Genomic DNA, 12,194 nt, shown 5'->3' on the forward strand with positions numbered 1-12,194 from the left:
TTGCTTTGCAAATGCTATCCTCTTCATGAAAAATTGGTGGACGCGGCCTGGAAGGTAGCAGGGCAAGTGAAGGAAGGAAGCACTGCCAGTGCAACTTGCAAGAATCACGTTAACTGTCTTAATTTCTGTAAAATGAAACATGCTGTGCTCTAAAATGACAAGCTTAATTTCCTAGCGATGGGAAATCGCTCTTATTTTTGTAGCTCCAAGTTGTCTGATGGTGCATTGCTATTAAAATGATGTGAGTCATGGCAATTGCAGCTCTGTGGAGATCCAGGTCTGGTGCTTAGCCTCCACGTTTGTGCGTGACACACACCTGCTGAGCATTGCTGGGGAGCTGCGGGGCCTGATGTGAGGCAACACAGTAATGATGGGAGGAGGGGCTGTCCAAGGAAACAGCTATTTCTTAGTCTCAGCGACAGATCCCACAAAAATGTTAAGTATAACATTGCATCAATTACTGATGTAACAGGAAACTTGGAAAATACCCGCCTAATCCTTGTAAGTTACAGCTATATGTGTCCTGGCTGTAACAGCTCTGCCGCTTAACCTACAGTAGTGTCATATTGGCTTGCTTTGTGAAAAATATTGTGACACTAAAAAGAAAATCACAGACTTTCATGTGGGCAAAGTAGGAACTGGCTGAGCTCTCCCAGCTTCAAGTGACTTGTGCTGATGTGTGTGTATTAGAATTCTGCCTTGGGAAGTAAATGAGCACTTGTCACTGTAGGATAAAAGGAAAAAGAAAGGTACATTGGCTCTAGTAATAAGAAACCACAGCATGAGTAAAAATGGTTACTGCATGGAAACCATTTAAGCACTTGCTTTCTTCATTAAAAATATGATGAATCTAAACTTTGTTTAAAAACAAGTTTCAGCAGTAATTTGCAGGCCTAAGTGAAGTTAGGTCAGCCTGTTAAGTTACTGATTAGTTCCCTGTTGGTCTTCAAAAATGCACTGCAGGTATCTTGGCTTACTTGCCAGTGCTGGTGCTGCCATTTTAGAATGAACTCTTGGCTTAAAGCTTTCAGAGTTGTGGCAACAACTGTGATGGGCAATGTCTCCCCTTTTTATGCTGAGCCCTGGGTAACTTGGGCCAGAACAAGACTTGCTGGGGCTTCTGCACTATAACCAAAGTTTTATTTTTTCTTTTTGGTAGTTTTTTTAGAGGCATTCATTATTCATGCTGTAGTCATGCATTAGGAGACCTTTGTATACTGTTTTTCACACTTGAGCAGATTATCGAAAAGCTGCTAAGCATACCTTTCTCAGGTTGGACATACATACCTCATATATATGAATTCTATATGTAGAAGTTCATTTACTCTAATAGCCACTTGAAAAACTGCAGACATTCCTTTTAAATGTTTGCCTTCTAAAACTTCAGCATTTCTTTTCAGTTCAGTCATCCTTAGAGTTGGGAACATTTGGCTTTGATGCCCTTAAAGCCTTGCAGCACAAAGCCACAATGACTGGCAGTGTGGTTTGGACTCTTTGGTATTCACAGGCAGGAGTTTGATCTGGAAGAGGCAGATGGCTGCTGTTCCCTATGAAGGGAGGTTTGTGTGAAACTGAGCACGTGGGATTTCAGAGGTTTTTCTCTGCGAGGAGGATAAATCTCTATTGAGATCCTGATGGAGTTTTGTGAGCAGGGTTTTCCTTGCTCCTCATTCCCCTGCTCTTTCAGGGGAGACTCCAGTTGAAAGTACAAGAGGAATATCTGCCTGTATGTCAGCATAACATAGCCCTGAGGCATAAGCCAAATTCCACCTACTGCAGGCCTGGTTTAAAAAGTGCTGAGAGGACAAGATTCTGCATTGCATCACCTCACTGTGCTGAAAAGGGGTCTCTACCTGGGTGTTGGCTCTGTTCCCAGAGAGAGAGCTGGTGACTGAGTCACTGCAGCTTTGATTTTTATTAATCTTTTTTATTTTATTTTATTTTATTTTATTTTGTTTTATTTTGTTTTGTTTTGTTTTATTTGAGGTATTTGTTACCATGTCTGCCCAGGTCTAACCCTGACTGTGATCCAGATAAGTAGAATATGAACTGGAGCAATATGACCAGAGATACAGTAGTGTTCACTACTGAGAAATAGGAGCATCAAAAGCCTCAGAGTAGGTATACAGTGGGCATCAAGCAATCTCTTACAAACAGCTAATCTAAAAATAACAGAGATTAGGGAGAGAGCTCTGCCTCAAAGCAGTTAAGGAGCTTATGTCTGGAAACTAAGGACAAAGAACAATGGTCTGTCTGCTCTTTACCTTTGCTTCTAGGTCATAAATAAGGCCAGAGAGCAGGGCCTCTTCCCTGCTATCCACCAAGCCTAAGGCAGTCTTAGTTTCATGCCGATCCAGGAATTTGATGCTTTGCTGGATGTGAGGAATTCAAGGCCTTCTCCAGCTGACTCAGGAACAGGGTGTGGAAAACTGTGCTCCAGTAGGACAGAGAAGAGTCTTGCAGGGCTCTCCTGCATCAGGCCAAGTCCAATTCTTTCTTCTTTCTTCTCCTGAACTTTCTCAATACTGGGAGTGGAAAAGTAGGTGAAACTCTCTGTGTTTCAAAGGATATACGGGGCAAGGCATGGACAAGATGGGAGTGCAAATGGAGAGCTGGGTCTGCACTAAGCAGCAGTGGGTATGTGCCAGCTCTGGAAATTGCACAGCTCTTCCTGTTGATGTGCCTCCAAACACTTACATGGTGGCCTCTCAGTATTAACTGGAGGCCAAGAATAGTTGCTACTAGGTGGACATCAGAAATACTAGTATAAAGCCAGCAACAAGGATCCAACCTCTTTTTCTATAAAGAAAAAACCTTTTTGGCTCAAATCTTTTGGTAGTAGTGGGGCCTTCAGGAGCTGTGAGTGTTGAAGCAGCAGGTGGGCATGATAGCTTTGTGTTCCTTCTGAGGTGGTTATGTAGATTTATTGCATGATAACATGGCTCAGAGTTGGTGACACAAGAGCAGGGTAGCTCAGGTGAACATTCGCAAGCAAGTACAAAGGTGCTACAGGCAGAGGGGAAGATCAGTTTATGCATTAATGTGTTGCTGCCAGGTTTAGCTTGGCTTTCCTCTGTCTCCAGGCTGGGAGAGAATTTCCATTGTGCTTCCATGTCTTTCTGCTTGCAGCTTCAAAGAGGAAGGCTCAAAACCATTTACTGCTGAATAGCCTAAGGCAAAAAGGTAGCAATGAATAAAAGTCTTTCCTTTAATGATAACTGCTAGGCCTCCCAGATAAGTCAGGACTTTGGGAGCATTTCACAGCTCCGGCTCTGAATAACAAGGAAAGAGCCCTGCCTTGACCAGGTGGAGAAGAGCTAACAGTGCTTGGAACATTTTAATGGCACTATCTATTAGCAGCACATCTCCAGCTCTTCAGTGTCCCTTTCATGCAGGGGAACTGATGTGTACCTGACTTTAGTCCCTTTAACTGGGACTAAGCACTTGAAGCTGGATTTCAAATGCTAGAAGTGAACACATCTTGAGTGGACCCTAGAGAAGACCTTGGCAGCCATAACCTCATAAAAATCACAGGAAAATGATAATGTAGCTACTACAAAAGAGCCATCACCCAAACAGTTGAGATGACAGGTAATAAGACTGTTGTCTCAAATCAAAATGCATTGAACCAGATTAGCCTGGAGCCTCCATCATAAGGAGCATCATAAAGATGCTCTCCAAGAGTAATAGATGGGTATAATTAATACAAAAGCACTTGTCAATCTTATGTCTTATGAATGAGACCCTCAGTTAATTAAAGTAAAACAGTATGCAGACAGCTGCAAAACCTAGTTAGAAATTTCCCAGAGCAATACACTGGAGAGAACTGCCAGGGCAGACAATGCTGTGCATAAATACAGGGCAATTTCTTCCAGCACTCCCTGCTCTCTGGCCTTTGGTTTCTCTCTATTCACCATCACCCCTCTTCCAGGAAAGCAGCCATTTAGAGGAAAGACATGACTTTTTTATTTACTTTTAGCCTAGCTTCCAAGGGAAAGAAAGCCAATGTGTTCGTGCTGATCTCAAGTTACTTTTGAACTCTGATCTAACCTGATAAACAGGTAATGGTCTTGGAGCTAATGTGCTTGCTGTAACAAAACTCCGTTACTAGACAGAGGAGAGACCTTACAAATGTACATGTCCAGTGAAAATGGCTCAGCTCCTGAGCATAAGAAGACCCAGAGTGAAGTGCTGTGAATGCTGCTGTTGACACTTCTGATTGGACCTCCTTAGTACATCAGGCACTGGAAAATCCAGGCATGAAGCCAACCTTTATTTCCTGTGCTCCTGGGACTATTTACTTCAAGTCAGGCTGGAAGTATCTTTTGGAAATTCCCTGGAGATCTGAAGGCATGAGAACATGACAAATCGTTGGGGGATATTTATGTGTGAATAGACATATGTAGGTCCTTTTGTAACAGTTTCTGTCCAGAGTTCAGGGAGTTCTGTGGAAATTCTGGATCTGGATATTCAGACACACGCTTATGCCAGTGTAATCACAGTCCTGTTGCTGACTGCTGTATATTGTAAGGTTTAGAGAATCTAAGAAGAGACTGGAATTCACTAGGTTCATAGAGTTAAAATCAGAGTGAAATGGGATAAATATCAGATCACTGATGCTTAAAGGGTAATTTTGCCCCAAATGGAGAACAAAAGATGCGCCTAGGTAGGATCTGCTACTCCAAGTGTATCTGTTCTTTCCATGTTCCTCTATCACAGCTGCGAAATGCAGGATTGCCATCAGACAGCAGCTGCACCACAAGCACCAAAGGGTAATTAGAATGTACAAAAGCCCTGGGAACAGGAATGCAAGGGAAGAGCGTGGGTGCTGAGACTAATATAGAAGTACATTTCTGGAGGGGGAACCTGGAAGAAGCAAATAAATGCTAGTTAACACAGACCCAAATTGTGTTTGGGTACAAGATGAGAGCGTAGCTACAGTGTGCTTTGTGTGTAACCTCCCTTCACACGATGCTTTTGTTTTATGGTTAGCAAGATGCAGAAAGGCTCCTTTGTTGGGAGGGAAAGAACCCAACATCTGCATCTACTGTACAAAAAGTTTAAGCAGAACAAGAATAGTATTAGCATCATAACAAGCTTTCCTTCAAATTGCTTCAAGATGCAGCAGATGCAAAGTGGGTAGCACAAGAGAAAAGAGGCCATATCAGTCAGAGGGGCCAGGAGTCATGCTTCCTGTACTCAATGCAGGAAATGTGGGGGACAGGATTTGGCAGGGGGTTGTAAGAAATAGATTTGGCTCCGTAGTTTCTGAACCTGATATTGATGTCTATTCTTTACTTGAATCAGTTGGTAGAGGATGGAACTAAATGTGCTAGTACCAGTGTCCCTCAGAGAGAGGCTTCTGGTGGCAAGATTAAGACATTCTCAACAAGGATGCACCAAAGGAAACTTAGAGGGAGAAAGCAGAGTACAATAAAGATGATCATAGAAGCAAAGGTTCAAGAACAGAGCAGAGCAGCTGATGGACAGGAGTGTGGCTTTTATTTGGCACCTTGTCTTAGCAATTGAGAGCTTTGGTAAGGGTCATTTGGATGAAATACCAAAGGAAGCACTGGTTCAGAGGTCATAACTGGTATTGGCAAAGAGGAGCACTGGGAGTAAATTGCCGTATTTAAGTATGGTGAGAGGCCTCAAAAGACAAAAGGGATGAGAGAAGCAGTGAAAAGGATGTTTCTGTGCAAAGTGAGGTGGACAAGGAGGGGTGATGAATTATCAAGGCAAGCAGAAGTGTTGGGAAAGAAGAGCAGAGATCTTCCAGGTACTGTAACAGGAGAACAGAAAGGATGTGAGGCAGCCACATGCTACGAACTCTAGTTCTTACATTTTGTATAGTTTCCTCCTGTGCATAGAGTGGAAGAGGATTTCAGGAATGAATCAGAAAAGGATTCATATACATAAAAGCTCTTCAGACTCTGAGCTGACCTGATGAGGCTAACACTGACAATCTTAAATGTTCTAGAGGTTTCCTTTCCATTCTTGATTGTACTGAAATATCCTGAACATTCGGTTTTTCAAGCTTTGCCACTGAAAACTATTTTCTGAAGAGAAAGCAAGTTTCTCCCAAAATCATAAAATTCCAAAAGACAGAGTTAAGACATGGGGAAAACATTAGCTGTCTACCACCATGATTTCAAGCCTGGTTTTGTAGTGGCACCTTAAAAAATCAGATATTACTTGTAGTTCCATAGGAACATATTCCCAGGAGGGAAAAAAAAAAAAAAGAAGTCAACTTACTGGCATGTGCTACAGCAGAAATATCATTAGGTCTTTGAAATTTCCTGTACCTTAGGGTGTTGATTGCAGCAAGTATAAGACTTAAATTTCTCATTACTGAAACAGGAAGCAAAAAGCATTATTTATCTTACATGCAAAGAAGGCCAGCACAGGCTGAGTTTTTCAGATGCTTGGCTGACCCATTTTTTGCAATACAGAGGATTGCTTGCTGTTAGTAACCCCAACCCATCCCAAAGAGAAGTACTGGAGTATAGTTTATGGGGGTAGGATAATGCGTTAGGCTGTGATAAAGCATGCCACACCAAACCCCACTAGCCCTTCAGTTATCATTGTTTGGAGTCAGTGATAACAAGGAGGAATATTTAGGTTTAAGTGGAACTGATAGCCTAGAAGGAGGCTTTCTGGTTTAAGTGATTGCTTTGATGTGGCAAAACATGAAACACACAACATTTTTATGTGGTCCTTGGATACTGATAATATACTTTATCTGATGAGCTAACACAGCTGGATAAATCAATCAATTTTAGGCTATGGTGTGCAAGCAAAGAACACAGCTGAAGGTGAAGAGGTAATGACTGTGAAAAAAATTACTAAAGAATGACAGGTGTCTTACTCCTTTTGGGTGGCGGAGAATTCTTTTTTGACCTTCCTTTGCTCTTTACTGGCATAACTACAAGAGGTTTGTATAGAGAAAAAGCATATGAAGTGCTGTCTGGAGAGCTTGAGAGGGCTTCTCAGTGGAAACCCAGCACAGTCTGATCCTCCATCAATTTTAACAGTAAACTCTAGAGCTGGGTAGCAGAATGCATGCATAAAATGGATTTAAATACTGCTATATTTTCATGCTTTCAGTTGTGAGAGTAACAGAACAAACTTTGTATGATTCAATAGGGAAAAAATCAGCCATGTTCGAACCCCCCTCTGCACCCCTTCTGCCCTGGGCACTTCCTGCTGAGCTGAAGCTCTTCAGCTATTGTTCCGTTTTCATGCACTAAATTCATGTCAAACTATTGTGAAAGGAGGAAGTCTTGTCAGCAGAGTTGTTCCTCTGTGGTGTGACAGTGGGAAAGGAATGAAATATATGGAAGTTCCTAGGCCTGCTGCTTATGAGAAGGTCTTTTTTTCAAATCAATTACTCTTTAAGGTGGTAAGTTAGTAGATACACATTAGCTCAGTGACATGAAACTGTATAGCTTACAAGTGGTCTTGAAACTGTCAACACTCTGAAAACTCCGGTTGCGACAGAGCTGCCATAGTCAGAAAGCATTTCCTTTTTCCCACGCGTGCCTCTCAGTTGATCTTTGCAAAATACCAAGCATGAGGCTTCATTCTGCATTTCTTGGCCCATTTCTTGGGCTTGCTCTAACCAACTTCAGACGTGGCAGCTGGCATAGTTTTGATGTGTGCTAACGTGAATGCACCAATACAAAGGAATGTAGTGCACATTGAGAGATTTCCCCACATACTGCAGGCAGGTGGAATCTCTGTGCTGGTAACGCGTGTGAGAAATGAAGGTGAAGGCTGGAGCAGAGGCAGTAGGGGAGTATGCTGCTCTAGCAGTAGGGCACGGGATCCCTCCCTTCTTGTAAAGAAAACAAGGGGAAGTCCAAAGATCACCGCCTAATACCACAGATAGGAACTGGTGAGCTAGAGAAGGCTGCTTACGAGCATTACATCTTCCCTGCCACACCTGCTTGCCGCAGCTGTGTGCTGCTTCAGGAGCCAGAGGGACCTTCCAAGTTCCCCACTGCCAGAGCTTTTCTGGTGGCGGGAACTTCGCTCCCACGTCGTCATATCCCCCCCAGCCTTTCAACAAACCTCACCCCAACCCACTTAAACCACGCGGTTCGTCATCACCCCCAACCCTCTTCAGCACGTCTTTCCCCTCCATATTCTTCTCCCCGCCCCCACACGGAGGAGCCTCCCGCCGGCAGCGCGCGTGCCCCAAATCAAGATGGCGCCGCCCGCTTCTTCTGCCCGCGGCGCTCTGATAGTGGGCGCGCTCGCCTCCTTCTGCTCGCAGGGTGCGGGGCCTGAGGGGTGGTAAGGAAGCGGACCGGGATTTTTCACCTTATCGCCTTTTACTCAGCATTTTGCTTCAGCCCGATTTTCTCTTCAGTAGCGAGAGGGGGAAAGCTTGCAGCTGTGGCTCCCACTGCTCGTAGAAGAAAGGTTATTGGCTGTGACCTGCTCCGCTGCTTCACAGGTTTTGAGTAAACAGCAGCAGCTTGTAAAGAAAGTGTGGGCTTGATTTCTAGTGTGTTCTGAGACCTTTTCAGGAGGTTCCATCACTGTCAGAAGTTTCAAGGGCATTATTGGATGTGCTATTTCTGATTCCTAGAAAAAATCTTTCACTGTGCCAGCCTTGACAAACAGCGATGTATGTGATGACTGGCTGTTGACTTCAGGTGGCATATGTGTTTTGAAAGGTCACGCTGTCCAGTCAGCCCACTCAGCTGATGCAAAGCATGTAACAGGCCTGTTTGTTTCATTCCAGCGAGCTGAGCTTGACAAACCATGACGGAAGGAGAAGATCCTGAAGCAGCAACAAGCTCTTTGCATCTGGCACCTGTCCCAGAGGACTGCTCCCATACCAGTGCTGTTCCTAGGTATGGCACAGGGCTAACAGCATGTCCCTTCCACGTGTCTGAAGGGCCAAGGCTGAGCTCAGTCTTGTTCATCCTCACAAACACATCTCCCCACCAGTTCTATGAGTAGGACCACTATAGCCTTGATTTAAATGTCCTTGTGTGGTCAAAATGCACTGTGAAGTTGTTGGAGCAATTGCAGAGTTGATCTGAGGGGAATACTTCAGGAGGAAAAAAAAGAGAAGAAGTAGTCATTAGTTTGCATTAGGACCAGCTGTCTGGTTCTTATAATCACATGGCTACGAATGTTGTTAGCTCTGTTGTGATAACACAGGGGAAGAGGCCAGCACAGACTGCTACAAAGAGGCCCAGGATTGCAGCAGCCCACCTATGTCAGTGTTGGCCTCAGACTGTTCTGCTACTGTGCCAGTGTCTCCTCTTACTATAACCTTCCACTTACTCGTGGTTGAATTCCTTTATTTGTTTTTCAGACCAAGAACTGAATTAGAATGTTCTGTAAAGTATTTGTGTATTGAGAAAGCAGCACAGAGTGGTTGAGTGAGTTCCTGGTGGCTAAAGGCTTGTGATTGAGATATTAAAATGAAATTGAGGGTATTGTGCAGCTGTGTTTGGAGATGCTTGATGGGAATGTTTTAGTTCCATTCTCTCCAGAATTGTTTCCTACTCTGTGTGATGCTGACTGTGAAGCTGGGTAGTACCAGCTATGCTCTCCACTCGCTCTATATTTCTGTCCTGGTGAACTGTTCAAGGAGCTCTAAAGAAGGGTGTAGGTATGTGGGGGTGCTTCAGCTACAGCTTTCCAAAGTACTGTGAGTGGAATATACAGTTCAACTGCCCTCACACCAGAAAATCCTTACCATGCCTGCAGGATGAAATTGCAGGGATATTTGTTTCTTTTGCTATTGAGAGTGATGAACTTTATGAACAGAGCCAGGAGGAATGCTTTTAACTTGTCATATCTAGAAGCATGATTGGTGAGGGAGATGAGATCCCAAAGAACATATTTCCTTTCAAAATTGTGCACATAGTAAATTCACAGCAGATTATATTCAGTACTGTTCTAGTGCTGGGGCCCAGTTCTGTACTTCTCAGAACCCTCTAGGAAAATCTGATTGACTGTGGGCTCCTGATTATCCAATTCAGGACTGAGGGTTATTGTCTATGGTTTTTGGTGTTGGTGTGGTGGTGCGTTTGTTTCTTTCTTTTTTTTTTTTGTAGTTGTTTTTTAATATCTTACTCTCTACTTAAATACCAATATGTTGACACAGTTTCTTTCTGCTCACAAAGTGAGCTGAGCAGTTGAACAAAGATTGTCTGGGTTGACTTCTGCTCAGATTTTCATGCTAGACAAATTTGACTGAGCTAGGTTTTTATGTCTACAGTGGGACCATGGACAGGGAGGAGACATCACCAAGTCATCATCACTCAGAGGAGAGCAGCATATTGGACCTCCCCTCTGTCTGTGACCTAGCAGAGGGCTTTCTGTCTCCACACAGCACTGAGAGCAGTGAGGAACTTTTTAATTTTGTGGATACTTTTCCCTCTCCACTCACAGGTAACAGCTTCTGTCTTTTTACATGGTCTTCCTTTAGCCAGTGCGTTATCTCTTTAGTCAGTGTGTCATTTGGATGAGTCAATGGTCTGACTGTGGTGCATCTGCCTTGTCTCAAAACACAATTTATTTTTCCAGCTTGATAGATATAATTTGTACTGTAGGTAGAGGAAATATATAAGAGGAGAGTTCAAAGGATGCTCTCAGTTTTTAAAAGCACCATCTCTTCATGTTTTCTGTGATCTTGGAGGAAGAGAGTTGCTTGAACAAACCCATAGAGCAATCCTCCAGGCATCAGGAGGAAATACTGTCTCAAATTACTGTTGTCAGTAAGAATTTAAAAAAAAAATCTCTTCTGTTAAGCTCTTTATGTGCTCTTTGTATCATGCATCTTTTACCAAAAAACTCAGGATGTGGCCTCTGTAATCTTGAGTATTACGAGAGTGAATATTTGCTTGTGCATGATAAGAGCTGTTTCCTTTTGGCTCCTGGGGAATAACATTTTCCTCATTTTCCTTGAGGGAGGGCTGAATCCCTGCAGAAAAAGCGTTTTAGAATGTCCTCTTCTGATTTGTAGGAGTATTAGCATTTCTGACGAGATGAAATGATGGTATGTTCTGATTAGTATACCCTTCAGCCCAACCAGTATGAATATATGGCAAGAGGCATTAAATCACAATGTAGAGGCCCAGTGATGCTTCCTGCCATTCACTGATACGGACTGGATGGAAGGTTGTAGTAATTATATGTAATGTAATGGTGGGAAAAAACTTTGATCACAAATAACATGAGGAGATAGTTTTTCAAGGCAGTTCCACAGGGTGATGATACTACCTTGAAGTCTAAAGTAGTGTAAAGCCCCTTGTCTTCTTCTGGTGCTGGGTGGCATATTTTGGCCTTGCAGAATAAAGAATTGCTTGGAATTAGATATGTGAGTGAGGATACTGCTATTTTGCATGCTAAATAGATAGGCAGTGGGATCTACCAAACTAATCTTGCTCAGTTGATGTTCATGGCTTGCCTGTACTGTTGTCCTCACCTCTAATTGCAAGTCATCCAGAACCTGTAATGAAATATGTAAATAGTAGATATCAAACCTTGCTTGGCTTTCCTACGCAGGCCAGGAAGTCATGCATGTTAGACTTCTAATGACGCAGGTCTCCTACTGGATGCTCTACTAAACCACGATCCTTATCTTGTTGGAGGAATAATGTCTGCTTTGAGGTTTTGCATTCATTTTTGTGAAATAGGGTGGTGACCACCTCTGCAAAGAATGTCCTGCATAAGCCTTTTTCTGCTTTTGTGTGAGAAGAGGATGGGGAAGTTCCCTTGATGGGACAAACTGGAAGACTTTTGTCTACTCATATTTCAGAAGCCCAATGTTGCAGATATGAAGAAATTCTGGTAGCTCTGAGACAGTTCCTGTAATGTGTATAGGTGGCTTAATTGCTCAAACACAATTTAGTATGTCTTGGGGCATGAAGACTTGATTGCACTGATGAATGTGGAGCACAGAAGAACTTTGTGACCGCTCCTCAGACTGGTCTGAGGGATAGCAGCAGTGTCATATGTGGAAATGAAGGTACACAGCTCTAAGCCCAAATGATAACACTGGGTGATTTGTTTGCAATGCACACATAGAATAGATTGCTAAATCTTGGCACCAAGGTATGCTGTGATGCTGGGTCCTGCCTCCTTGTTGTCTCTGCACTCCCTGCTGCTTTGATATTCTGAGAAGGGCAGAACAGACCCATGAGCCCTCTCCTTCCTCCTTTTTT

The 12,194-nt window shown here is 43.3% G+C and overlaps 1 protein-coding gene across 1 annotated transcript in view; it reads left to right on the forward strand.

The window, feature by feature from the left end:
• Positions 1-8,184: 8,184 nt before the first annotated feature.
• Positions 8,185-12,194, forward strand: part of CHGB (chromogranin B) — a 68,083-nt gene continuing 64,073 nt past the window's right edge. Inside the window, 3 exon segments of the mRNA XM_003203784.4 lie at positions 8,185-8,298; positions 8,753-8,864; positions 10,247-10,419. Of these exon segments, the coding sequence (XP_003203832.3) occupies positions 8,773-8,864; positions 10,247-10,419 (265 nt within the window). The 5' untranslated portion in view covers positions 8,185-8,298; positions 8,753-8,772.

Source organism: Meleagris gallopavo, chromosome 2, assembly GCF_000146605.3.
Source record: "Meleagris gallopavo isolate NT-WF06-2002-E0010 breed Aviagen turkey brand Nicholas breeding stock chromosome 2, Turkey_5.1, whole genome shotgun sequence".
Taxonomy (NCBI): domain Eukaryota; kingdom Metazoa; phylum Chordata; class Aves; order Galliformes; family Phasianidae; genus Meleagris; species Meleagris gallopavo.